The following is a 25,742-nucleotide window of genomic DNA, read 5'->3' as shown; positions in this document are numbered from 1 at the left end:
TAATATATCGATAATATTCGATATAGACATTTATCGATTTTTTAAATATTTTTATCGTTTTAAATTTTTGTGCAATATGAACATTTTTTAAATTGTCAATCAAAAATTTAAATATTTTTAATTGATAATTTATTTTTAACATTACTGTTCATGAATTTTTTAATTTATTATAATGGAAGACAAAATGAATAATATCAATAAATTCTTATAATGTTAAAATCAAAAAAATCAAAAAAATTAATTGATGCAAATTTAAAAAAGCAAATTCAAATAAAAATTATTTATAATTATCTACTATTATTATTATTATTATAATATTACTAATTAAAAATAATTATATTATATCAATCACATATATAATATATTAATATTTTTCCATTAATTTTCAAATATAATATTATATATTTATAATTAATTTTTATTTTTTAGAAAAGTTCAAATTTATCAGATTAAATTCATGTTTATAATGGAAAATATTAATAATTGCCAGTTGCTATGTAAACATTACATTGTTAGTCAGGTCGCTCAAGATATGACTAGTCATGTTAATATCGATTTACTTAAATAGCCAGTTTTATTATGAAAAGGAACTGTATTAATGTACATATTAATATATAGTTTTTATTTAATTATAAATAAAAATAATATTAATGTGATTGCAATTTATATAAAAAAATGTATATTCTTCATTCTTTATTTCTGACAATATTTCTTTTTATTCAAAAGTTTACATATTATGTTCATAGTGAAGGTAAGTATGACTTCTTAATTTTTTCTAATTTAATGAATAATAAAATAAATTAATATTAATTTTTATGTTAATTTCATATTTTTTAATATTTTTTTTTTTATTTTTCAATAAAACATTTTATAACTTATTTTATTTTGGATTTAATTGATGAAATTTAGTTAATTCAAAAAACATATATTGATTTTTCTAGTTTCTTCATATTTGAGTTATATGAATAACATATTCATTATTACTATTGTTATTACTTTTATACATTATATATAGTAATACAAAAAACGAATATATAATAAAATATTATGTAACTAAAAAAATATAATATTTAATTAATAATAATAATATTTTTATATAATTTTTTATTATATATTTTTTGATTATTTTTTATATATGCAGATAACGTGGCAATTAATAAAGATAATGAAGAAGGAAACTCCATACCATCGCAAATAACAGTAACATCTTGGAATGTAAGTTTTCTAGAAAATTCAATGTTAATTATATATGTAGAATGTTATATATATATGTTATATGAATGTTTTATATATATATATATATATATATAAATAGAATGTTAATATATTTTATTATTATATTTTATAATATATATATATTAATATATTTTATAATTTTATAAGTTAATATATTTTATAATTTATATAATATAAATTCATAAAATATTTTTGAAAGATTAATTCTATAAATCAAAACAAGTTGAAAAATTAATATACATAAATATTGATTAAAACTAAATTCCTTATTAAGTTATAAACAATTCAAATTTATGTTAGATGAAATAAGATAGAGATAAAATGAAGTTGCAATTTCCATCACATTGCGATATTGTTTCAATATAATTTAAATTATTTATAACTTAATAAATATTTCTCAAAATACTTTCGTATAAATATACTAATTTTTATATTTGTTTTGACGTCTAGAATCGATTTTTCAAAGATATTCTATAAATATATTTATCTTGTATATTTTTTCTGAATTTTCATTTTTTTACATATAGAAATCTAGATATATTTCGTAAAATTTAATAAGAGTTACATAAATTATACAAATATATTTAAAAATTTAAAATTTAATCTAAGCATATTTTTATATATAAAATACAATATTATTATAATACATACATAGAATACTTATAATATTATTCATGTACATTCATTTCTAATCTTTATTTATTAATTTATTAATAATTTTTATTATTTTGAAAAGTAAATTATATTATTATATTATTATTATATTAATTACTATATTAATTATTATATTAATTATATTATTATATATTATGTATGTATTAAACTTTATTTTATAACAAACTCTACAATTAAAATATTTTACATTAATATATCATATTTAAAATGAAGATTAATAATTAAAATTTATGAATATTGAAATTGTCTTTTTCTCTTTCTTGTTTTTTTTTATTAAGAATATATAGAGTTCATTTTTTTTATAGGATATGCCTTTCTCAGGAATTGTACAGAAAAATGGAAAATGGATTGGTCAAGGATATGCATTTTATATTTTTGATTTAATTAGTTCGAAATTGAATTTTACATATACTATTATTCCACCAAAAGAACATATTTTGGGTAATGAAAGTAGCGGTATTCTTGGATTACTCTACGAAAAAGTATTATTTTAAGAATTTTTTATATAATAAAATAAAAAAGATAAGATAATTAATTAATCATTGCAAAATTTTATTTCATTTTATAGAAAGTAGATATAGCTGTTGCATTTCTTCCTATGTTACCGGAAATGCGACGATATTGTTCGTTCAGTACTTTACTAGATGAAACAAAATTAACTGCTGTAATGAAGAGACCCCAGGAATCGGCTACAAGTTCTGGTCTATTGGCACCTTTTGAAAAAACTGTTTGGCTATTAGTTTTAACATCATTAATTTTTGTGGGACCAATTATCTATTTTTTTGCTAATATGAGGTTCTTAAAAATCTTCTTATTAAATAATTTTTCATTGATAAATATAAATATTTAATTAAAAATTATTTAATTTTTTTAATATTTCTAAAATTTTTAAAAATTATTATTTTATAATTGTAATAATTTTTTAATATAGAGCAAAATTATGGCATGATCCGACTTCTGAAAATTTCAGTTTGTCTTCTTGTTTCTGGTTCGTTTATAGTTCACTTTTAAAACAAGGAACAAATATTATTGCTATAACAGGTAAAATATTAAATTTTAAATTTTAATAATACAATTTTAATTTTTTTATCATTATAATTTTAAATAATTATAATTTTATAAAATTGCAGATTCAACGCGAATGCTTTTTGCCACTTGGTGGATTTTTATACTGATTTTGACATCTTTTTATACAGCAAACCTTACAGCATTTCTTACAAGACCTCAATTTACACTATCTATTAGTTCTCTAGAAGACATTGTTCACAAAGAATATAATTGGATCACTTATAAAGGACGCATAGTTGATTTTCTCCTTTCTCAAGTAAGAATTTTAAGTACTTTTAATATTTTATAGAATAAATTTTGTAATAAATAAAAAATTTAATACATATATAATACATATATATAATAATGTTATATATATATAATAATATTATATATATATATTATATATATATAATATAATAATAATAAATCATTTTTAGAATCAGCAAAATGATTTAAGTTTATTGAACATAAGCAAACAACAAGGAAAAGGAATTTTTAAATATTATGAACCATCAAGACCTATTTTAGAATTAGTTAGTACAAGTATGTATCAAATAATGTAACGTAAGATATATGTACGATATAAGGTAAGATAAACATGAAAAATTATAGAAATAGATGATGCATAATTTTTCTCATTTGATTTTTTTCTTTCTTTAAGAGAGACTTTTTTTAGAAGAAACACATTATTTAGAGTCTTTAATATTCAAGGATTATGTGAATAAGACTCGCGATCGTTTAGAACATAATTTACGTTGTACATATGTTATAATGCCAGGTAATATTTTAGTAACTAGTCGAGCTTTTGGTTTTTCTCATGGTTCTACTATTGAAAAACATATCAATAAAATGTAAGTTTTAATTTTTTCTTAATTTATTTCGTTTGAAAATAAAAATAATTGTTTATTATTTATTTTAATAAATTTATTTTAATAAATATCCAATCATACATAAAATCAATTTTCTATATATTAAAAACTTTTTAAGCATTAGATTTATTATTGAATTTTAGGTTATTAAGATTAAGGGAAACCGGTATTACACAATTTAAAAAGAAGGAAGATCTTCCATTAGCTGAAATTTGTCCAGTCGATCTCCGTTCAACTGAAAGACAATTGCGAAATACCGATCTTCTTTTGACATACAAAGTTGTCATAGGTGGATACGCAATTGCTACAATTATTTTTTTATTTGAATTAATTTATGCGTGTATATCTTACCGATTACAGAATAATAAAAAAAAAATATGTCTTCCTTGTTGCGTTCTAAAAGAAAAAATACAAAATTCCTTAAATAACAATTTTTCAAACAAAAAGTGTATTATTATGTTAAAAAAAAGTCCACCAACAATTTATCAAAATCATAAAAATGTTTTGATACAAGGAAAACGACAATTTATTAATGGAAGAAGTTATTATGTAATAACTAATCCAATCGGTGATCGAAAATTAATTCCTATTAGAACTCCTTCTGCTTTTCTATTTCAATATACAACTTGATTATAAAATTAAATAATGTAAGAAAATGCATTTAAATTGTTTTAATAATATATTATATAATAATATACTAAATTTTTAATTGTTAAAAATTTTTAATGTTTAAAAATTATAATTCAAAGAAAATAATTCAAAGAAAATAATTCAAAGAAAACAAATTAAAAGTTATTAGTTTGTTTTTTGTAATATGATTTCATAAAAATTTTATTTATAACATATGTATTGTCATAATAAATTACATTAATAAGAACATAAAACAATTGTATAATATATATACATTAATATAATTCAATGTAATATAAGATATACGTAATATAGTACAAGTTTCCTATATTTACATTGATTCAATTTTTTTCTTCGTTTATAATTATTTTAATTATAATTAAAATTTATGCTATTATTTTTACTAAAACTGATGTTAAAATCAGATTTTAAAAATTTTTAATTTACTTTATTTTTATTTTAATTTTTTATTTATAGAATAATAATATATAATAATTTAATAATAATACTACTATATATGCATATTCAATAGCACATTTAATCATAAAGTTTTTTTTCATTCAACACAGTTTATTTTTTGTAATTGATTCTAAAGTTTTTTTTAATAATTTTTTTAAAATTATTTTTACTATTCATTTTCTAATATATATAATAATGTTCACATAATCTTTTTTATTATTAGAAATCTTTTATTTTCATTTTTATTAGCTTACATATTTACTTTTTTTTTTTTAAAAACTTAAATTTTATATTAATATTTACTTAAATCAATATAAATATCTCATGTAAACATTACGATCATTCTAAATTCATTTATATATTTCCTTTATAATTTTGAATATATATATATATATATCTTTATTTATTATAATTATAATATTTATACATATTATTTATATATAATCATTAAAAAATTATGTATATTTATATTTAGATCAATTTTTTTATTTAAAAAAAAACGTTAATTATATTCCATCTTTTAGATTTATTACATAAAATGTCAAAATAAGATTCCATTTGAAAGTTTCTGAATTTGTAATTCTTTATATTACAAATGTATCAAATATACCAACCATAAAAAAAACATTTTGAATATTTCTAATCTTTGTAAATACGAATATAAATCTTTTAATAATAATGTAATTCTTTAAATAAATGAAATCTGTGATAGAACAAATTTATAATATAATAAATATATGCGTTTATCTATTGTCGCTTAACAGATTATAAATAAGATAAAGTTATATAAAAAGATATAGGGAATTCTGATTTTCGTAACAACTGATTGATTAATTTCTCATATTATTGGTAATACTGAGTTTAAGATTAAGAAATAAGCAAGTTAGTAAACAATGCAAATAAAAGTAAACTGTACGTTGAATTTACCCAAGCATTTTTGTTTTTTAAATTTATAAAATTTTAAAATTAATATTTAAATATAGTTAATTTTTTTATTTTTATTATTTTTTCTTAAAAATTATAGATAGTTTTTATATTTTATTTGATGAAAAAAATATTTTCTTATCATTTCAGTTAATGAGCGCAAGATATTTATTTAAAAATAATATATTATTTTTTATTCATTATTTTTGTAATAAATCATTTTCAAATTATATGAAATTTTTTTTGAAATTTTTAATTTCTATTTTGTTTAAATTATGATTTTTGTTTTGTAGATATTAATAATGAAATATCTTTCAGAAAAAAAGAAACAAATGGCTGAGAAAGAAATCTGTGGATTTTTAGATGTCAAATATTGTGGTAGTAAATCTAAAGTTCATAAAGTTAAAAAGAGAACACTGGGTCCTTGGAAAGTTTGGAAAAGACATTGGTGTTCCTTTCAAAAGCTTAGTTCTGAACTAGGCATTAAAGTACATCTTGATTATTGCATTGGCAATGATAATAATTCATCATCAAATGATAAAGAAAATTTCATAATAATACCATTGAATGCCGTTATTTGTCGTACTCAATCTAGATCTAAACAATTTGCTTTCGGTATATTTCCTATTAAAGAAAGAAAACCATTACTTTATTTAGCTGGTAATTCAGAAACAGAATCACAACGTTGGATGGCAAACATTAGACAACTATTAAAACCTAGAAAAATTAAAATTATAACAGGATCTTATAATGTCTCTATGGTTGATAATTCACATTCTAAGGCATCAGGGTTAACAGGTATTTAAATTTTTATTTATATAAAAATTTATACTTTCTAATTTTAATTATTAAAGTATTGTTCAGGATTATATGGTGATTTGATAACCAATAAATTAGGAATTATGATAAAAGATGTTCATTCAGGTGAAATAATAGAAAATTTTGAATGGGAAGAGTTAAATCAGTTTCATTTAGTCACAGCAGGACGACCAGAAGATGTTAAATGCATTTGTGTAATTCATACAACAAAAAATTTTCGTGCTGGAATTGGTGAATTACATTTGTTTTGTTTGGAAGCTCCTAAATTATTGCAAGATTTGGTAACTCAGGGTCGTGGTCCAAGACACAAACAAATTAATAGAAAGCCTTTAAGCTTAAGTGAAAGTGATATTAGAACAATATCTCATGATGAACATTTGCAAAATTATTCAATAACAAATAAAAAAATGGAATTGAATATGTTAAGTGAAAGATATGAAAAAATAAATTGTAAAGTATTTAATAAACTAACTGAGAATGTTTATCAATCAGAACCATATAATTATCATATTAGAAAATTTTCTGATATTTCTCTAACTTCTGGAATTTATGAAGAAATATCTGATGAATCTAGTAAAAATACAGGAGCTACTTCAAGTTTTTATATAGAACATTTTTTTTACAATCATTCATCAGAAGAACCTCCACCTTTGCCTCCAAGACAAAGATGTGCTTCAGAGTCTATGAAAGAAAGCAGGTTTGCATTTATTCACTTTTTCTTGAAATTATTAGTAAAATTGTTTAATACAATTGCATTACATTTTTTATTACATATATATATGTATTTTTAAGGTTGCCAAATGTCCGAGTTTCTGGACCCAGTAGTTTATCTTTAACATCTCATAGAAATTCTATACAAATTCAAAGAAATAATTTAGAATTTCAAAGAATAATGGATGAATCTAATTATGTTCCTATGTCACCTCGATTAAAAGATATTACATTATTAAAAATGCAAGCAACAATGCAAGAAAATGATTATGTTATTATGCAATAAACAGGATATCAAATGCAGTTCAGTGAGAAATCTATTGATATTTTCTAATATTTTCTTTCTTAAATTTAAATATACATACATTTATATATATTTAAAAAAAAAATATAAAAGCTAATACATGATTGAAACTTAATTTGTTTCTATGCAGAGAAGAGTTTAATTCAAAAATTAGTTTAAGCATCATTGAAAATTATTTGTACAAAATTTCATATATATTTTATTCAAAATTATAAATTTGTACATATGCGAGGCTTCAGTTTTCAGAACTGTATTGGAGCGCATATTGCAGCTTACCTTTATTGCTTGTATTTCAAATATGGCAGAATTTATTTATTTTTCTTAATATTAAATATTCTTTCACACATACGCGCATGTGCGTGCACGTCCACATGCATACATAATCATAATTAAAATTCCTAGATTTTATATTTTTTTACATTAATCTATAATTGATAATTTGTATTTTGAACCTAAGCCGTGATTTGTAAAAATATCAAATTCTTCACGATTTAAAAGAGCTCCACGTACATCATCCAAAATTATCATTTTTGGATATCTATAAATAAAATAAAAAAAAAACTGTTATAATTCCATGATGATGATAACAATAATAATAATAATAATAATAGTAATAGTAATACATATATTATATATATAATATATATAAGTAATACATATATATATATATATATATATATATATATATATATATAAAGGATGGTAATATAGTTCTCAGTTTTATAAGTTTTTTTTTAAATTGTAATTTGTAATTTAAATTGCTTTAATTTTTTTATGTAATTATGCTTCATGATGTATGATAATACTTTTTTCATAATTAACAGATAAAGCATTCATAAATATCTTTATTAAATATAAAAACGGGACATGTAGATACTAATTTATCAGCAAGAAGCCATAATACCATTCTTTTCTATCTATATATATTTGATATTTACATTATAATATATATAAATATATAAATTATAATGTATATGTATAAATATATAAGCAACATTGATTAAAAAAATATATATTTACCCATTATTACTGCATCTTTCCCAAGCTTTTGCTAAAGACATTCTGACTAAATCTTCTGTAAGACATTCAACAGCCTAAAAACATAAAAAAAAATATGTAGGAAATTTTTTAATAATTTTTAAATAGAATAAAAATAAATAAAATAATTCATACTCGCATTATCATTCGACTAGCCGCACAATGTACGACAGTGGGTACAATTTCTTCAGAAATTAGTTTAATACCAATTTCTCTAGCAGTTTCACAAACAAAATCATAAAATGGTTCTAATTTTCTTTCAAGTTCCAATACTGTAATTTTCGTATTTGCATATTCTTTATTTTCTTTTCTTTTTTTTAGTTCTTTTTTATTTTCTAATGTGACATCAATATTTACTACATCAATCTCAATATCTAACTCAGTAGAGTGATATGAATTACAATCAATTAAATTCTCATTTGATTGACATGGATTAACTTGAAGCCATTTACAAAAAGTATCAGGCTCTGTACATGTAGAAACATATTTAGTAATTGTTGAATTAGGCAAACTTTTCTGTTGTTTTATTGACCGAATATTAAAATTCGGAGAAAGAGGTGTATAACCATGCAATCTTGCCCAAATCATTATTTCTTTAATACTCCACAATTCTTCCTCTGTAAATGGTTTTTTTTTTAAAAAACACCATATCATTTTTGCTCGATTCCATTCACAAGCATTTCGCTTTGTTATAGTATATCTAAAAAATTCTTCTTCGCTTACACAAGCATAAGGATGTAACCGTCTATAATCAGAGTCGGAAGCATCTCGAGTTATCATAGGCATTCTTCTAATAATAAATCGTAATAGGCCTTGAATATTTAGAATATTTGCAGTCTCAATTGTCCGAAAAACTTCATCATAAAATTCTTTTTTACTTTGAATTTTATATTTATCCTTGCCTAAAGTGATTTTTTGACGTAATGCTTTTGATTCTTTTATCTCTTCATTTTTTATTTTTAATATTTGTTCAGTAACTGAATCCTTTTCGAAATTAGGGAAAATATTATTTAAATTTTTTTTATCTGCTATTTTTAACACTGGTACATTTGAATTTAAATTTAAAAGAATACTTTTAGAAACTTTGAGTTTTAATCCTGGTTGTACTTTTGTTCCATTAGTATTTCGTACTTGAATTGTAGTTTCTGAACCTAAAGGTTTTTTTAATAAGCTAATACCACGAGAAGCAGATAAATTTAAATTTTTCGATTTCGTTAAATCATTATTATAATTATCATCCATACATGGAACTGTAATATCCACAGGAATCGTTTTATTATTCTGAAGAACTAAGACATGCTTATTTCCAGATGGTTCAAACAATGGAGGAATGGAAATTTCCAAAGGACGAAGATTCGAGTGAACTTTGGAACAACTCAATGGAAATACTTTCAATGTGCCCTGATTAATTTCATTTAACGAAGGTATACTTGTGTTAATTAATTCTTCTTTTAGTTTTAAATTATTTAAATCTCCATTCATTGAGAGTTCATTTGCTATTATATTATTATTTTCAATACTTTCTTTTTTATTTTCTTTTGACTGATACTCTACTATGACAGTTTTATCTAAAGATAAATCAGTTGATGTTATTAATGAATGATCAATAGTTAAATTTTTTTCAGAACTATTTAAGTACTTTGAACCACAATAATCATGATCAAGTTCTATATAAAATAGCAATTTTTTCATATTAATTAAATCTTCGCTAATTTTTATATCTCCTGAAGATTCCTTTTTAACTAATACGTCACAAATCTTATCTGTTAATTTTAATGTTTCATTTATATTATTATTTTTATTATTATTACTAGTGAAATCAAATATAGGATTAATATCTTTGTCATTTTCTAATTTTACTTTGCAATTATATTTGACTTCGTTAATATCTTGATCTATAAATTTATTCGTATTTCGTTTAGAATCTCGGGAGTCTGCATAAATCCATATATCGACAAGTGTTTCAGATCCTAAAGTTTGTAAACCAGTATAAGTACGATCTAGTTTCAAATAATGAATTATATCCATTGGTTTATTAAGAGCACTTTTAAAATGCAATTGTACTCTTAATGGAAATTCACCCCAACCACGTCTTGATAGACAAAATGGCGTTGATGTAACTTCCACAACATCATTAGGTCTATAACTAGGATGTAAAAAGAATCTGACTTTACTAACAAAATCATTGATATCAGGATTTTCCTTATTTCCTCTAACATACATTGTCCATTTATGACTAGCTGCATCTTCTCTCCATTCTGGGGGAATCCATTTTGAAATATTTCCAATAATTATACGTTTTCGTATCTTATGTCTAATACCTCTTGATGGACATTGAGACTCTGGAATTCCACTTTTCGGTGGAATATATCGAGGAATTTTCTTTGGCCTTGATTCTTCATCTGTTTCATTACTTCTTTTCTCTAGCCGACAATGTTCAGAAGTTTCTTCTGTTTTTATTGTAGCATTACCAGTGATATTAAATGGAGATATTGAAATTGATTGTGATGTATTAAAATAACTTTCACTTGATGTTGATATGGGAATATTTAACTTATCAGATATCTTTGGTGATTTACCAATTAATTCTTTTATTGCAGGATGAATTTGAGTTTGCTTTGTTTCTCCATTTTGTGAATTTTGACATTGTTTACGATTATAAAAATCTGCAACAATAACATAACGTAATAAATGAAGAATTTTTGTTGCTCTGTGTAATCTTTCTTGTATTTCTAAAACTTCTTTCTCTTTTGTGTTAATTTCTTGAGAAAATTCCTTTTCAATAATAGCGTTTATTTTCTTTGCAGTACTGCTTCGTGCTAAAATGAATAATAATAATAAAGTAAAATGCAAATACAAAGAAATACAATTAATTTATTAATTAATACAAATAAATACACTTTATTAATTTAATTTATAATATTATTTTTAGAAAATAGTGATCAATGTTAAAACAAATAGAATATAAATAGGTTAGATACAACATTTTCAAATAGAAGTATCATATAATTTTGATCAAATATTCAATATATACCATTTTCTTCATAAATTCGTTGATGTTTTTCATTACTTGCAGCAGATGGCCCGTAATCGGGATCTTGATCTTTTAAGGCACTCATTTACCATACTCGTTTTCGGACATATAATAATTAAATAGAAAAATGTTTAAAACCTATTTTTCCGTAAATAGGCAATATTTTACGTGTAATAAAAAAGTTTTTCCATTATTACTAACATCAATTTTTTATCATGGTATTTGTCATAACTTAAATAATGAACATGTGCTCCGTACTTTATTTTAAAACACCCTTTAAATGGAGGGTTGCGCTTCTAAGTGTCGATATTATTTTCTATAAACAAATAATAGAGGTTATATTTTCTATGAAATTTTATTTTAATTTATAATAATAATTAATTTGAAAATACGAAATTTGATGCATATTAACAAAAATCCTACACATATTATTAAAAGTATAATATCATAGTGACAAATGTATACATACGTACATATATCATGGCTTAGCTATCCATATGTTATCTTATGTACTCATAATGTCGTTGAAAATTTTAAGGAAGTATGACAACATATGTGAAGTATGTTATTAATAGTATACATACGTAAAGTTAGCTTAGTAACAACAGGTGTGCTTCATAATAAAAGAATTTGATTAACTTTATTATTATTTCCCTAAGTATTGTAAAAACTTTTAAATTTTACCATGTCTATCGTGTCAAAATATATAAAAGGAATTTTATAATAAGAATATTCTTTTAAATTTTTACATTTTTAAAAATTTACTTTATTGATTTATATTTAATTATTAAAAATATGTGATACTTAATCAATAATATAACAAATTAAAAAAAATCCAAAATATTTACACATTTTGTGTTTTTTAAGACAACTGATAAGTATTTGATGTAGGGATTTTGACGACTTAAAATAGGGAAAATATGATGCGATAGATTGGTAGTGGGTAACCTGGTAGTGTGTGCAAGTGTAGTCATGGCTGTCTGACAAAACATTCGAAATAACAAGAATTAATGTAGTAGTTGGTTATTAAAGCTATCATGTCGCGTTTCTTATGCAGCGCAACACTATTCTGATTTAAATTCTGAAGAGTTTATTAGTGACATAGTAATAAAGCTTCCATTCAAATCAACATACTTCGAGGTATACTTTGTAGATATCGTTGAGAATAATAATAAATAAGTGGATAGTAATTGTGGATCAGGAAGGAAGTACGGGATTCAAAGCGCAGTGATCGTGAGCCTACGAGGTTCTTTTCTAAAATCTTGTTAAACGAGCGTCGCGTCTAACGACCACCGACGATCGATTACGCAAGATGACCATTCTGTCGAAGAAGAAGACGAACGCCTCAAAAGATAGACGAGAAGGAGGCAGCACTTCCGAAGTCGATGTTCACGGAGTGCAAAACGAGCATAACTCCGGATCCATCACACTACCTAATAGTCCATATCAGGTGAATGAATATCCTAATTGCAGCATCTGCTATTCGCACAATACTTGCATAGTAATTGCAAGAGCGAACCTTAAACGACCTTTTGCGAACCGTGACAGGTACGTGCAGCGAACGGTTTCGCGGTCGATCTACACGGGGTTCAGACCGATCATGGATCTGGTTCTATCGTTCTTACAGGAAGCTCGTATGAGGTAAGAAATATAAAAGCTAATATTTTTTAAAAATATTTTTCTAATTATCTTTTTTAAATTCAATTTTTATATTAATTTGTATAATTAATTATTAAAAATATATTTACATGAAAAATTATTTTTCTTTATTTATAATTAATTATAATTTATAAAAATATAATTATAATTAACTATGTATAATTTTTCATGTTTAATAAATATATATTATTATTTATTCAACACTTATTTTATATGTCCTGGCATTAAAGACAAGTGTAGATCGTCGAGAAGATAAACATTTTGAAGAAGGAAGTGGTCCCAGTCATGGTAAACGCCATAGACAACGAGCAAGTCCACACAGGTATGATTTTTATAAAAATCATAAATAATTAGAATTTCAAAATTGTTTCATATAATTATAATATTTATTAATTTATAAATTTATATATATATATATATATTATATAATAAAAAAAATTTATTGTTTTTACTATAAATTATTAAAGGTTATTCTGAAATATTATTATATTTATATTCATAACATTTATATATTCTTTAATTTATATACTATTATATTATCTGTTTATTATGTGTTTATTAATTAATTTATTTCAAGTATTTATTTAAATAGAATATTTTTTTAGTGGTTGCATTGGAAGAAATTCACGTTCAAAACGTGAAAGAGAAAGAGACAGAGGTCGAGAAAGAGATAGAGAGAGAGAAAGAGAACGTGAAAGACAAGCTACACCTCCTGCTGCATCTTGCAGTGGCTTACAAGGTACATATTTGTATCATTCTTTTTTATTAATGTAATAAATTTATCACATAATGTAATGAAATATTATTGAAATTATTGAAATATTTTTTAATAAGAAATATAAAATGATAAAAGAAAATAATAAAACAATATAATTTACATTAGCTACAGATGGTGGTGTCATAGCTAACAATCGAATGGCTATTGTTGGAGCTGCTGCAAATATAGAACATGAATTAGCTAATGGTTATAATAGTGGTGATGAATATACTGGCAGAACTGGGAACAATTTAACTCTAGCTGAATGGCAGGAGGTTAGTTATATGAATTAAACATTTAAATATTTTATTAAACAAATATTTAATGATAAAAATATATTATTTTTTTTATAGCGAGATAGGTGGTTTGAAAAACGAATGCGAAAAATGGGATTTATTGTTAAAAAGATGGGTGAAGATGGAGCATGTTTATTTAGAGCAGTTGCTGATCAAGTTTATGGTGATCAAGAAATGCATGGTGTAGTTCGGAAGCATTGCATGGATTATATTGTAAATATATTTTTATATTCAATATAAAAAAATGATGGAATCTTATTTCACATATATATGGTTCATCAATTACATGATATAATTTTCTAGGCTTCCAATCAGGAATTTTTTTCTCATTTCGTAGCGGAAGATTTTAGCACATATGTAGATAGGAAACGACAAGAATATGTACATGGAAATCATATAGAGATGCAAGCAATGTCTGAAATGTATAATCGTAGCATTCAATTATATTGCTACAGTACTGGTATGTAATATATACTTAATATATGCTTTAACAAAAAATTTTTTTTTACATTTAATAATATCAATTTTTTATAATTGTATACAGAACCAATTAATATTTTCCATACAATGGTTGAAAGTGATAATGAACCAATACGATTGTCTTATCAACGTGGTAGTCATTATAATAGTATAGTAGATCCATATAAAGCTACGATTGGTGTTGGTCTTGGTTTACCATCATATAATCCTGGAGCTGCAGATCGACAACTTATATCAGATGCAGTCCGTCAAAGTGAAGAATTGCATATTGAACAAGTGAAGATTATAACTGATTTTTATATTTAAAATCATTGTAAATTTTAAATTTCTACAATAAACAAAAAGAATAATTATTTTTATATATAGACAATGCTAGAAGATAAAATAAAAGCAACTGACTGGGAAGCAACAAATGAAGCCATAGAAGAACAAGTTGCGAGAGAGAGTTATTTGCAATGGTTAAGGGATAATGAGATGCGAAAAGCTGTAAGTTCCATATAATTTTTATTTGTTATCTTAACTAATAGAACTAAAGAATTATTTTGTAATTAAAGCGATCAGCTAGTAGCAGCAGTACAAGTACGGTAACAAGTGCGCAACACAGTCACGCACATTTTCACTCTCATGGAGGTCGTGGTCAACAACGTAGCCACACTTCTTCTCCAACAACAACTCAAACTAGCCAAGATAATTTGCGTAATTCACCAAAAGTCCGTTTTGTACTAATGTTACTAAGGCAATGTAATTTATATATTATGTTTTATGTTTTTTAATTCATAATTTCAGATAAATGATTCGGTAAGATACAATAAAAGATCCCCGCAACACCAATCAACTCAAGGATCTACTATGTCTCATCTTGCCTCAGATTTTGAATCTAAAATTTCTCAGGAACCCATACCAGGTAGTAGTAAAGAAGCTCATACTTCACCGGATATTTCGTTATTCAATCGTCTTCCTCCTGAAGTATTTGGTAATTAAAATTAACGAATATATTAAATAATAGAAAAAAATAATTAGTTTCAAATGTTTTAATAAAGATAAATAATTTTTATTTCGTAAAAATATGTTTTTATATTATTAGGCTTAACTGATTGGGAAGACAGTGATATACTTTCACAAGTTTTGGCTACATCACAGCAAGAATACTTGGACAGCTTGAAACAATCACGGAGTTCTGCCTCCTCTGCAAATGATACTAATAATATACTAGATTCCAGTAATAGTTAATTTTTTTAAAATCTTTATTGATAAAGTTCAAATGAATAATGAAGTAAAAGTATATGCATTTGTATGCAGCGTTTTTCATAGGATGTGATATATCCGAAAGATAAGATAGTTCTAAATCAAAAAAATGAAGCAATTCTTAGTGTTATCACATGGTCATTAATCATTGAGAATCATTGACAATTATGTTGAATGCATACCTAATAAACTTAATTACTAGTTGCAAATCGTGTCATATTGATTTCTATTCTAACAATCATTGTTTACATCAAATTCGCGTTGAAGTATATACTTATTATATTTCTAAAAAAATTGGATTGTAATTTTATCAAATATTATCGTAATATATTCATAAAATTTAGAATTTTAATAAATACACTAAGTTGAATATTTTGTAGAAATATTCACAAAATCAATATAAAAAAATAATATCAAATAAGAATATTTGATAAACTAATATAGATGTGTTAAGTTTATTAAGGATGCATCTATTTTTCTGTTTCAATAAAAATATAATTGAGAAAAATGATCACGTAAAAGCATCAAGAATTGTTTTTTTTTTTTTTTTAGTTAAAATGTTTTTGATTTAACATGAGTTTGACAATACATCTTATGAGATACTCTGTACATACTGCAGTATCATCTAATTCTGCATTGCACTAGGGTATAAGGTGATTTGCTTTTTTCATTGGAAGTAAATGTTTGGTCAACGTAATCGTCGTTCAATTCCATTCAGAATTGTCGATGTGTGCACGAGTACTCTAAAACTGAAGAGTTCATACAATCTAATGTGTACATTTTTTTAAATTAGAATAGCCATATTATTTTGTCAGCTGTGTTTCACCTTACTATGGTCAAGATATTTTTTACGATCAATTCTTGAAAAATAATTTTTTTGTTATTGTGTCATTTTGTCATCTATAATAAATTTTCTGCGTGTTCTTGAATACAACGTTTACTATCATGAACTATGCAATTCAATCAGATTAATTATGTCATCATACTTTTCTTTCGTGATATGATATGATACATCTAAACGCTTTAGGAAAAAAATCTTTATTGCGTTATTTGTAAAAAAGACGAATAAAACTACTACATGTAATTTAATGCCCCAATTTTCCCTACCTTTGCATATGTGCTTTCGTTAATATGTATAGAATGTTTGCTAATGAATTTTAGAGATTTTAAATAGTATTAAAGTAATACTTTATAAATTGTGAGCAAACAAAATGCGTTTTTGTAAACACTTTTTATGAATGATAATAAACCCACAACCTATGCACGTCATATTATTGAAATAATTAAATTTAATTTATACATCATAAGTTATAAGATTTGTAGTTTATATAATTTCATTTAATTTATAATATCACACCAGAAAAAATTCTAAAACGAATTAATAAATTATTATACATTTTTTAATAATTTTTTATAGAAAACAAATATATATAATTATAATATTTAATAATATTAATTATAATATTTGTTTAGATATAGATATTTTTAACGTAAAAAAAATTCAAAATAGAATAGTTTCAAAGTTCTATTTATATTAGTGTATCATAACAAATCTCTTGATGCTTGATAGTCAGTAGCTATATTTACCTGCAAATTTATAATTAAATTCAATCTTTGTTATTTCTTATAATTTTTATTAAAAATGTCAAAAGATATAAATAATTATATATTTGAAACTCTATTAGGACAAGGCACTTTTGGGTATATATTTACGTTACATTTTATTTAATTTTTTTGTTTTTTTATTGTTCTCGTTTCTAGATCCGTTTATTTAGTGCGACGAAAGAAAGATTCTAAACCATTCGTAATTAAAAAACAAATTTTTGATAATGTAAATGCATTGCCTTTTAAGGTAAGAAAATTTCTAAAATAAAATAAATTATATTTATATAATAATAATTTAATAATTTAAAAAAATTATATATATTTATTAATGTTTTATTATATGAACAATTTTCTTTGTATTTGCATTTTATTATGACTAACAGATACATTTTCTATTTAGAACATATTAGAAGAAGTGAAATGTTTATATACATTAAGACATCCTAATATAATAGTCTATCATGGAGCTTGGATAGAAGATAATCACTGTTATATTCTTATGGAATATGCAACACGATGCACTTTGAAGGATTTATTAATAACACATGAGACATCACTCAAAGAGGAAGTAAGAACTTAAAAAGCATAAAAATATTTTTTTTCTTCTTTACAACATACTTAATTTAATAACATATTCAATTCAAATATTCATATAGGATGCATTATATTTATTTTCTCAAATTGTTCTTGGAGTTCACCATATTCATTCTAAAAAGATTCTTCATAGAGATTTAAAACCAGAAAATATTATGTTGACTGGTAGTCGTGGTGATATCATTAAAATCGGAGATTTTGGTGTGTCGAAGAGTTTGAAAGAGTATCATTTATTGTAAAAAAATAAGTTTATAGAATTTATATTAAATTTTTTATAATATCAATGATTTTATATAATACCATTATTATATAGATTAAAAAATCCATCAATTATTTCTTGCGCTGGATCATTTTGTTATATGGCTCCAGAAATGTTGAAAGGTGAATCTTATGATTTTAAATGCGACATATGGAGCATGGGTATTATTCTTTATGAAATGATTACGAAAAAGCATCCATTTTCCGCTACGGTAATATTTGATTGAGTATATATAAATAATATAATACATTTCAATCAACGTAACTTATGATTTCATTTCAGTTTTTATAAATATATTTTAATTTTTAGACTTTAACAGAAATTATGAAAAAGATTTGTGAAGAAAAACCACGACCTCTTCCTAAAGGAACATCATCATCTGTTATTAGTCTCATATCAAAAATGTTGAGAAAACAATCATTTTATCGTCCAAAAACAAATCAATTAGTCTTGAGTCCGTATCTAGTACCTTTCATTATTCGAATATATTTAAATTTAGGACGTGTTTTGAATATTGCTAACAAGGATAATGAAAATTTTAATCCTGAAATATTTTTAAAATTTTTGAAAGCGCAAAAAACTTTCTTAGTTTAATATGAATTTTTATGAATTTAGATATGAATTTATCTTTTTTTAAGCATTTACTTTTTGGTTTATATTTGAATAATTATTATATGTAATTTTATATGTATATAATAAATATTTTTTTATTAAAGTTTAATCATCATTAAATATATTTCTATATATTTTTGTATATTATTATTTAATAATTATTAGTCAATTTAATAGAATTGTTCAAGAGACGGTTATCGAACTCGGTTTCTCTATACTAGGATCAAAAGCGTAACGACAGGAAGCAAAGACCGGAACTGCGGAATACTCGTTTCATTTCATCACATGTACCTTTTGAAAACTGTTCAGTTCGTTTTTAGTTAGAGGAATATCATACTTCTGCGTATATAAATTCAATAAATGTGTTGTTAACTTTTGATCAAAAAAATCAAAAAAAAATAATTGAAGTTGAGAATCAATTTCTCAAGCAATTTAAAGAACGAAATTTCATATTTTCGTAAAGTAAAATTTAAAATAAATTTAATGTAAAAAATTTTTATATTAAATCTGATAAAAAAAGTTGATAATATAATATATAAAGTAAAAAATTTCTAATTATTTTCGCGATGTAATCAAGAATTCATTTAAGATTTTTTTTAGTATCTCAATATTATTTAATTGTCTGTAATACTTACAAAATGTGCTTGATATTATTATATTATTGTCTCTACTGGTTGATATGTGCTTCTTCATGGTATCCTGTGAATTCAATGCTTGGAGAACAAGTAGATCTTATCACTGGTATAAACGAAAGTTTTATTCCCAATTGGACTAAAAGTGTAGAAAACGAAGAGACAAAGAATGTTTTTGATACTTTTGTTACTAACAATGCCTCAACGCAATTTCCATTTAATTCCATGAATCGTGATCATGAACTCTTGGATGAAGTAGAACATATTGAACCCAAACATTGGCCAGATATTTTATATACTCGAACAATTGTTTCTTCTACTACGGAGACACCACTATTACGAAACCCACTTTATCCACTTATATTTATTCAAAAAAATTCATCGATGCAAAGGTATTTTATAAAAAAATGTATTAAAAAAATTTCCTAAAAATTGCATAATTTCAAAATATATCTTTTATTCAAGATATCCACCAATCGGAGCATCGTTACCTACAGTATCAATTGATGAAGTTTTTTGCGATTTTGGATCATTTCCAGCGCAAACACTTTGTGAATGGCAAAATGACGATAGTATACTAGACTGGGTGGCTGGAACAGGTATGGGTACCAATTGGATGGGTGGTCCATCAAGTGATTATACAACTGGTACTATGGAAGGAGGGTATGTGTTTGTTTATATATATTATAAATGTATACATATATATATATATATATAAAATTTAATATGTATATTAATTTAAATATAATTTAGATATGCTTTTCTGGAAACATCAAAATTTTTACAAAGGGATGATAAAACAAAAAATCTAGGAGGATTATTACATAGTCCTCAGCTAGGAAGCACTGGAGTTGTTGGAACTTGCATTATGTTTAAGTATAGCATGGATGGTCTTAGCATTGCTGGTCTAAGAGTTTTACTTCATGTAGGTGTGGATGAATATTCCATTAAGAAAGAACAAACTGAAGAAATCATTCCAGAAAATACAACCATACCATTTTGTAAACCATTGGAAATTTTTGACGAACGTGTTATTTGGAATGCTCAGTATTATACTTTAGGTGTTTGGCAGCAAACTCAAATGTTATATACTTATCCCGATGTACATTCGGTAATTAGGAATATTTTTCTCGTCTTATTTTTTTCTTTGAAAAAAAAAGAAATCTTATTATTAATCAAAATATTGATAAAATTATAAAATAAAAATATTGATAATATTCAATTCTTTTAATATTAAAAGTACTATGATCATTATATTAAAATAAGATATTTGTTTTTAGTTGATCATCGAAGGAATTCCCGTAGATTCTACTGATCCAGCTCGTTTATATAGAGGTTACATAGCTGTAGATGATATAGATTTACAACCAGGAACTTCGTGCATTGGTTTTTGTAATTTTGCTGGTGGATTTTGTGATTGGGCTAATGATGCAGATGATGATTTCGATTGGACAATTGTAAGTTTATCAGCAATTATAATATTTTTTATATATAATATAAATGTATGTACAGAGTCGAGGTAGTGGAAATCCAACAACTGGACCAGCAATGGATAGTTCAACAGATCGGTTAACAGCTGGAGGATATGCGTACATAGATTCTTCTTTTCCACGTCGACCAGGAGACAAAGCTAAACTTGTTAGCACTAGTTTTCCCGCACCAAGTGCTGATGCACCTATGTGTATGCACTTCTGGTTTCACATGTTTGGTTCCGGAATCGGTACTTTAAAGCTATTGATGCGTCATTTTCGTAGTTTGGATGCTCCGTTTCGAGAAATTTGGAGTCTCAATGGGAACGCTGGAAATACGTGGTTTATAGCTCAAATTACGATCAGTTCTCTAGATGATTTTCAACTTCTTTTTGAAGCGTCTGTAGGAAACACTGGAATGGGAGATATTGCTATTGACGATATTTCTTTTACACAAGGATCTTGTCCAGGTAAAAATTTATAGAAAATTATAAAAAAAGATTTGATTTAAAATAATAGGATTATAATCGCTTCAAATATTCGTTTATATTTGTTATATATATGTATATATATTTATAGCTTTACCACAAGTTGCCGTACCTATACCACGAGACTGTACTTTCGAAGTTGACGAGTGTGATTGGATCAATTCTCGAGATCCTGATCGAGTGGAATGGGAAAGACTCTCTGTACAAGCATTAAATTTAAGAAATCAACGGAAACCATACAGCAATGGATACATAGTGAATCGAAGAAACGAATATTTTCTTGGTCTAGGTCGTCCAAGAGAAGGATATCGATCATCTGGAGGCGGAACAGCGCAACTTGTTAGTCGAGAAATGAAAGGCAGTGAAGAACCTTTGTGCGTTACCTTTTGGTATTTCATGTTTGAATCTTTTATTGATTCTGCTGGACCAAGTTTAGGTTTGTATCTTATTGTTAATTTCTAATTATCATAATATATTTATAAAAATAATATAAATTTAAAGGAGTACTTCGTGTGTCTATACAAACAATTGAAAAATCTTCAATCGAATCTAGACCAATCTGGCAGTTGTACAATAATCAAGGACCCACTTGGAATTATGCTCAAATCAATATAAACGAAAGAGAAAACTTTAACGTAATTTTCGAAGGTACTTGGGGTCCAAATCGTGCTAGTGGTAGCATTGGCATTGATGATATTTCTTTTTATATTGGCAATTGTTCCAGTAAGCTTTATAACGAATATATAATTTTATTTTAAATTAATTGTATTATTATTAAATGTATTAAATTAATATTTAGCGAAACCATCTAGTGCATCTGTGAGACCAGAAGACTGTAGCTTCGAAAAAGGATTATGTGGTTGGGAAAATATTACTTCTTCGGAAAGCGAACGTACAGTTACTTGGCAACGTGCATTTCTTACCCATCGTCCAGCTCAATTATTGGATAAAACTTTTGGAGCAACTGGAAATTTTGTTTTCTTTGATATTTTTACTACAAATAAACAATCAACAGATGTACGATTACGATCTCCTATAATACAAACATTGCCTGATGAAGAATCCGTTTGTTTCACTTTTTGGTTCGCTGCCTTTGGTGTTGAGGAATCTACAACACTACAAATTATTAAAATGAATACTGACAAAGAAATTAGCAATAATGAAGAAAATAATGAAAAACAGCAAGTAAGTGTAAAATTTAAGCTAATATAAATATTAAAAATTTAAGATCTAAAATTTGATAAAAAATTAATATTTCATTTATTTTATTATTATTATATTATTATTTTAGTTATGGTCATTAACAGCAAAAGGATTTAATAATCCAAGACCTGTATGGACTGCTGCACAAGTAACGATAGATGCTCGTGTACCTTATCGTCTTATTTTAAAAGGAAGTGCTAGCAATGGAGGTTTTGCTATCGATGACATAAAATTTCAGCCTCAAAGTTGTATAAGTAAGATTCTTTTTAAAAAAAATGAAATAAACAAATGTATTATATTTTATTATTTTAATTTTACAGTTCGACCTGCTGCTGCTCAACCTAATAATGGAAGTTAAAATATTTTTAATTATAAAAATTCATAATTCAAAAATTATCTATATTAGAATTATATTTTTATTCTATTTGTTACAAAATTTAAATAAGGTAAGTTTTTGTAAATAATAAATGCGAAGTTTAATTAAAAAAAGTAATAATAAATATTTATTTGTTCAAATATATATCTATTAAAGAAATTTTTATCAAAGTTTGTTTATTTTTTTGAAAAATTGTCTTTTAATTTCAAAAATAATAATACTAAGTGCCACACCTACATTTAAACTATCCACTCCTTTTACTAAAGGTATATTGATACGAATACTATTTCGTTCTTTTAAAAATTTATAAGAATTAAAATTCAAACCTTCAGTTTCTCCACTTAGAATAATTACAGATTCTTTTTTTGTATAATCTATAGAATAATATGGTATAATAGGAAATTTTAACATAAATTGTTTCATCATGTTTTTATTTGTTGGTATCATTTCTTCTTCTTTATTATTATTCAAAATAAATTTTGATTTGAAATCTTCTGGATTAATATCAAATATTTGCAAACTTGACTGAAGTATATCAGATGAATAATAAGATAAAAATTCATCACCAAAATTGCTATCTGTTATAAAAATATTAGAATCTTTGGTAATTAGAGATGATATTTCATCCCATGTTGGAAATGCAAGAATAGGTAATTGAAAATGAGTACCAGCTGCACTTCGAAGTACTTTAGGATCCCATAGATCTACACAACCTATAAATATTAAATTTTCATTTAATAAGTTATTTTTTAAAAAATTATTAATGTAATTTAATCATAAATCTAAAATTATACCTTTCATTATTATTAATTTCTCACAGCCTACTGCTGTGGCAACTCTCATAATTGAGCCTAAATTTCCTGGCTCTCTTATATTATCACAAATAATGGTAAGTGGTAAAGCATTGTTATCAGGAATATTATTATTTATATCTGGAGTTTTAAAAATTCCTATGTCATGAAAAAAAAATACAAATGAAATCATTTAAATGATAAATTTAACAATATGAAACCTATATATTAAATATTATACATTTAAAATATATTTAAAATATTAATACCTAATAATCCAGGAGAAGTAGTTAACGTAGACCATAATTGGATTGTTTTATAAGGAACTTTGTATAATTTAACTTCTTCGGGAAGTTTTAATGCTGCTATTTTAGTTGGATCATTATAAATTATTGCACTTGGAATTGCACCAGATTTTAAGGCATCTGTAATTAGTCTCTGTCCTTCTAAAATTATTTCATTGTCTTTTTCTCTTTTTTTTCGTGATTTTAATTTAATCATCAAAGATCTAAAACAATTAGAAATTTAAAATAATTTCTTTTATTTTACATCATAATTTTGCAATTTTTTTCTAAGATTATAATGGAAAATAAATAACATACGTTATAATTTTATCATTTTCTTTAAGTTTCATAAATTTATTATTTTTTACAGTTATTTCAATTTCTTTATTTTTTGTTTCCTGGGAAAGTTTTGTTTTTTTTGATTTTCTTATAGATACTCTTCTTTGTCTAGAAATTTCTGATTTAGTAGTATCATCGCATTCATAAAGTTCATCTTCATTAACAATTGCAATTGGTTTTCGGCTAACCCATCTTGCATACGTTCGTGTTATATTTGAATTAAGTATGTTAAATGTTTTCACATATCGAAATGATTGAATATTATTATACATAATATTTAGAAATAACATTATTATTAGTGTATTTAATTATATTTTTATTAATATTTTATATTTACTTTAATACCAACAACTGCATAATTTTTTATTAATTGCATAAATCACTGAAAAATATATTTTAATAAAATTAAAAAAATATTTTTTAAAATTATATTATGTTCTTTCAAATTATATTATTTAAAATTAATTATATTATTTATATAAATTAGATATATATGTAATTACTTATTTTTCATTTAAAATGTTCAAAAATAAAAGTAATAACGCGAATAGAAAATATGATCTCTCTTAAAATTTCACAATGAAAATGTAAACTGATAGATGTCGACACTTGTCTTATTGATAACGTTTCTCTATAAAAGTTATTTATATATATATATATATGCACAGTATTATTTAAAATGTTAATTTATTTTATTTTTATTTATAAAATAAAATTATTAAATTTTAATTATTAAAATCTATACTATACTATTTTGAAAAAAAATAAATTAATTAAATTTTTACATTAATGAATTTTTTCATTAGTTTTATATAATTCAAAAAAATGTTTGTACATTTACATATATTTATGTAAGTATTAAACTTTGTTTGATGTGTTTACTATTATAATATGATTTTTGTAT

General features: G+C 23.9%; 7 protein-coding genes across 10 annotated transcripts; 5 read left to right on the top strand and 2 right to left on the bottom strand.

Moving 5' to 3' along the window:
* Positions 1-403: 403 nt before the first annotated feature.
* On the top strand, positions 404-4,719 carry LOC133667313 (glutamate receptor ionotropic, kainate glr-3). Its single transcript, XM_062085134.1, has 9 exons — positions 404-751; positions 1,142-1,215; positions 2,217-2,393; positions 2,480-2,706; positions 2,843-2,952; positions 3,042-3,235; positions 3,399-3,504; positions 3,623-3,812; positions 3,974-4,719. Exons 1-9 carry the CDS (start codon positions 676-678, stop codon positions 4,458-4,460), a joined length of 1,641 nt encoding a protein of 546 aa, XP_061941118.1. The 5' UTR covers positions 404-675; the 3' UTR covers positions 4,461-4,719.
* A 905-nt stretch (positions 4,720-5,624) lies between these two features.
* LOC108003133 (uncharacterized) lies at positions 5,625-7,678 on the top strand. Its single transcript, XM_017065244.3, has 4 exons — positions 5,625-5,831; positions 6,162-6,641; positions 6,708-7,359; positions 7,455-7,678. The coding sequence occupies exons 2-4, from the start codon at positions 6,176-6,178 to the stop codon at positions 7,657-7,659; spliced, it is 1,323 nt and encodes a 440-aa protein (XP_016920733.1). The 5' UTR covers positions 5,625-5,831; positions 6,162-6,175; the 3' UTR covers positions 7,660-7,678.
* LOC108003132 (YEATS domain-containing protein 2) lies at positions 7,388-11,892 on the bottom strand. 2 transcript variants are annotated; one of them, XM_017065241.3, is made up of 4 exons: positions 11,750-11,892; positions 8,851-11,534; positions 8,698-8,771; positions 7,388-8,215 (listed from the first exon to the last, which is right to left on the bottom strand). In XM_017065241.3, the coding sequence occupies exons 1-4, from the start codon at positions 11,832-11,834 to the stop codon at positions 8,098-8,100; spliced, it is 2,961 nt and encodes a 986-aa protein (XP_016920730.1). In that variant the 5' UTR covers positions 11,835-11,892; the 3' UTR covers positions 7,388-8,097. The 2 variants fall into 2 exon arrangements, with proteins under 2 accessions (XP_016920730.1, XP_016920732.1); XM_017065243.3 differs by having other exon boundaries at positions 8,070-8,215; positions 8,855-11,534.
* A 1,169-nt stretch (positions 11,893-13,061) lies between these two features.
* Positions 13,062-17,455, top strand: LOC108003134 (OTU domain-containing protein 5-B). The gene is made up of 12 exons (XM_062084240.1): positions 13,062-13,199; positions 13,298-13,390; positions 13,639-13,730; positions 14,014-14,147; positions 14,292-14,440; positions 14,519-14,674; positions 14,765-14,921; positions 15,006-15,217; positions 15,308-15,427; positions 15,496-15,651; positions 15,728-15,914; positions 16,026-17,455. The coding sequence occupies exons 1-12, from the start codon at positions 13,062-13,064 to the stop codon at positions 16,169-16,171; spliced, it is 1,740 nt and encodes a 579-aa protein (XP_061940224.1). The 3' UTR covers positions 16,172-17,455.
* Positions 17,456-17,629: 174 nt separating this feature from the next.
* Positions 17,630-19,713, top strand: LOC108003108 (serine/threonine-protein kinase Nek5-like). Of its 2 annotated transcripts, XM_028669357.2 has the most exons (7): positions 17,630-17,887; positions 17,948-18,038; positions 18,192-18,359; positions 18,448-18,608; positions 18,699-18,855; positions 18,954-19,216; positions 19,422-19,713. In XM_028669357.2, exons 1-7 carry the CDS (start codon positions 17,829-17,831, stop codon positions 19,489-19,491), a joined length of 969 nt encoding a protein of 322 aa, XP_028525158.2. In that variant the 5' UTR covers positions 17,630-17,828; the 3' UTR covers positions 19,492-19,713. The 2 variants fall into 2 exon arrangements, with proteins under 2 accessions (XP_028525158.2, XP_016920697.2); XM_017065208.3 differs by lacking the exon at positions 19,422-19,713 and having other exon boundaries at positions 18,448-18,620; positions 18,954-19,379.
* Positions 19,714-19,797: 84 nt separating this feature from the next.
* LOC108003148 (MAM and LDL-receptor class A domain-containing protein 1-like) lies at positions 19,798-23,594 on the top strand. 2 transcript variants are annotated; one of them, XM_017065274.3, is made up of 10 exons: positions 19,799-20,280; positions 20,354-20,551; positions 20,642-20,999; positions 21,169-21,345; positions 21,401-21,827; positions 21,937-22,281; positions 22,347-22,568; positions 22,645-23,030; positions 23,137-23,302; positions 23,369-23,594. In XM_017065274.3, exons 1-10 carry the CDS (start codon positions 19,895-19,897, stop codon positions 23,404-23,406), a joined length of 2,703 nt encoding a protein of 900 aa, XP_016920763.1. In that variant the 5' UTR covers positions 19,799-19,894; the 3' UTR covers positions 23,407-23,594. The 2 variants fall into 2 exon arrangements, with proteins under 2 accessions (XP_028525161.1, XP_016920763.1); XM_028669360.2 differs by having other exon boundaries at positions 19,798-20,280; positions 23,137-23,594.
* LOC108003149 (rRNA methyltransferase 3, mitochondrial) lies at positions 23,524-25,443 on the bottom strand. Its single transcript, XM_062084241.1, has 5 exons — positions 25,342-25,443; positions 24,818-25,220; positions 24,485-24,723; positions 24,219-24,374; positions 23,524-24,137 (listed from the first exon to the last, which is right to left on the bottom strand). The coding sequence occupies exons 2-5, from the start codon at positions 25,126-25,128 to the stop codon at positions 23,590-23,592; spliced, it is 1,254 nt and encodes a 417-aa protein (XP_061940225.1). The 5' UTR covers positions 25,129-25,220; positions 25,342-25,443; the 3' UTR covers positions 23,524-23,589.
* Positions 25,444-25,742: the final 299 nt, after the last annotated feature.

The sequence above is a fragment of the Apis cerana genome, linkage group LG14 (assembly GCF_029169275.1).
Source record: "Apis cerana isolate GH-2021 linkage group LG14, AcerK_1.0, whole genome shotgun sequence".
Classification (NCBI taxonomy): domain Eukaryota; kingdom Metazoa; phylum Arthropoda; class Insecta; order Hymenoptera; family Apidae; genus Apis; species Apis cerana.
The sequence above is the reverse complement of the archived record's forward strand: the minus strand, read 5'-3'. Positions and strand labels throughout refer to the sequence as shown.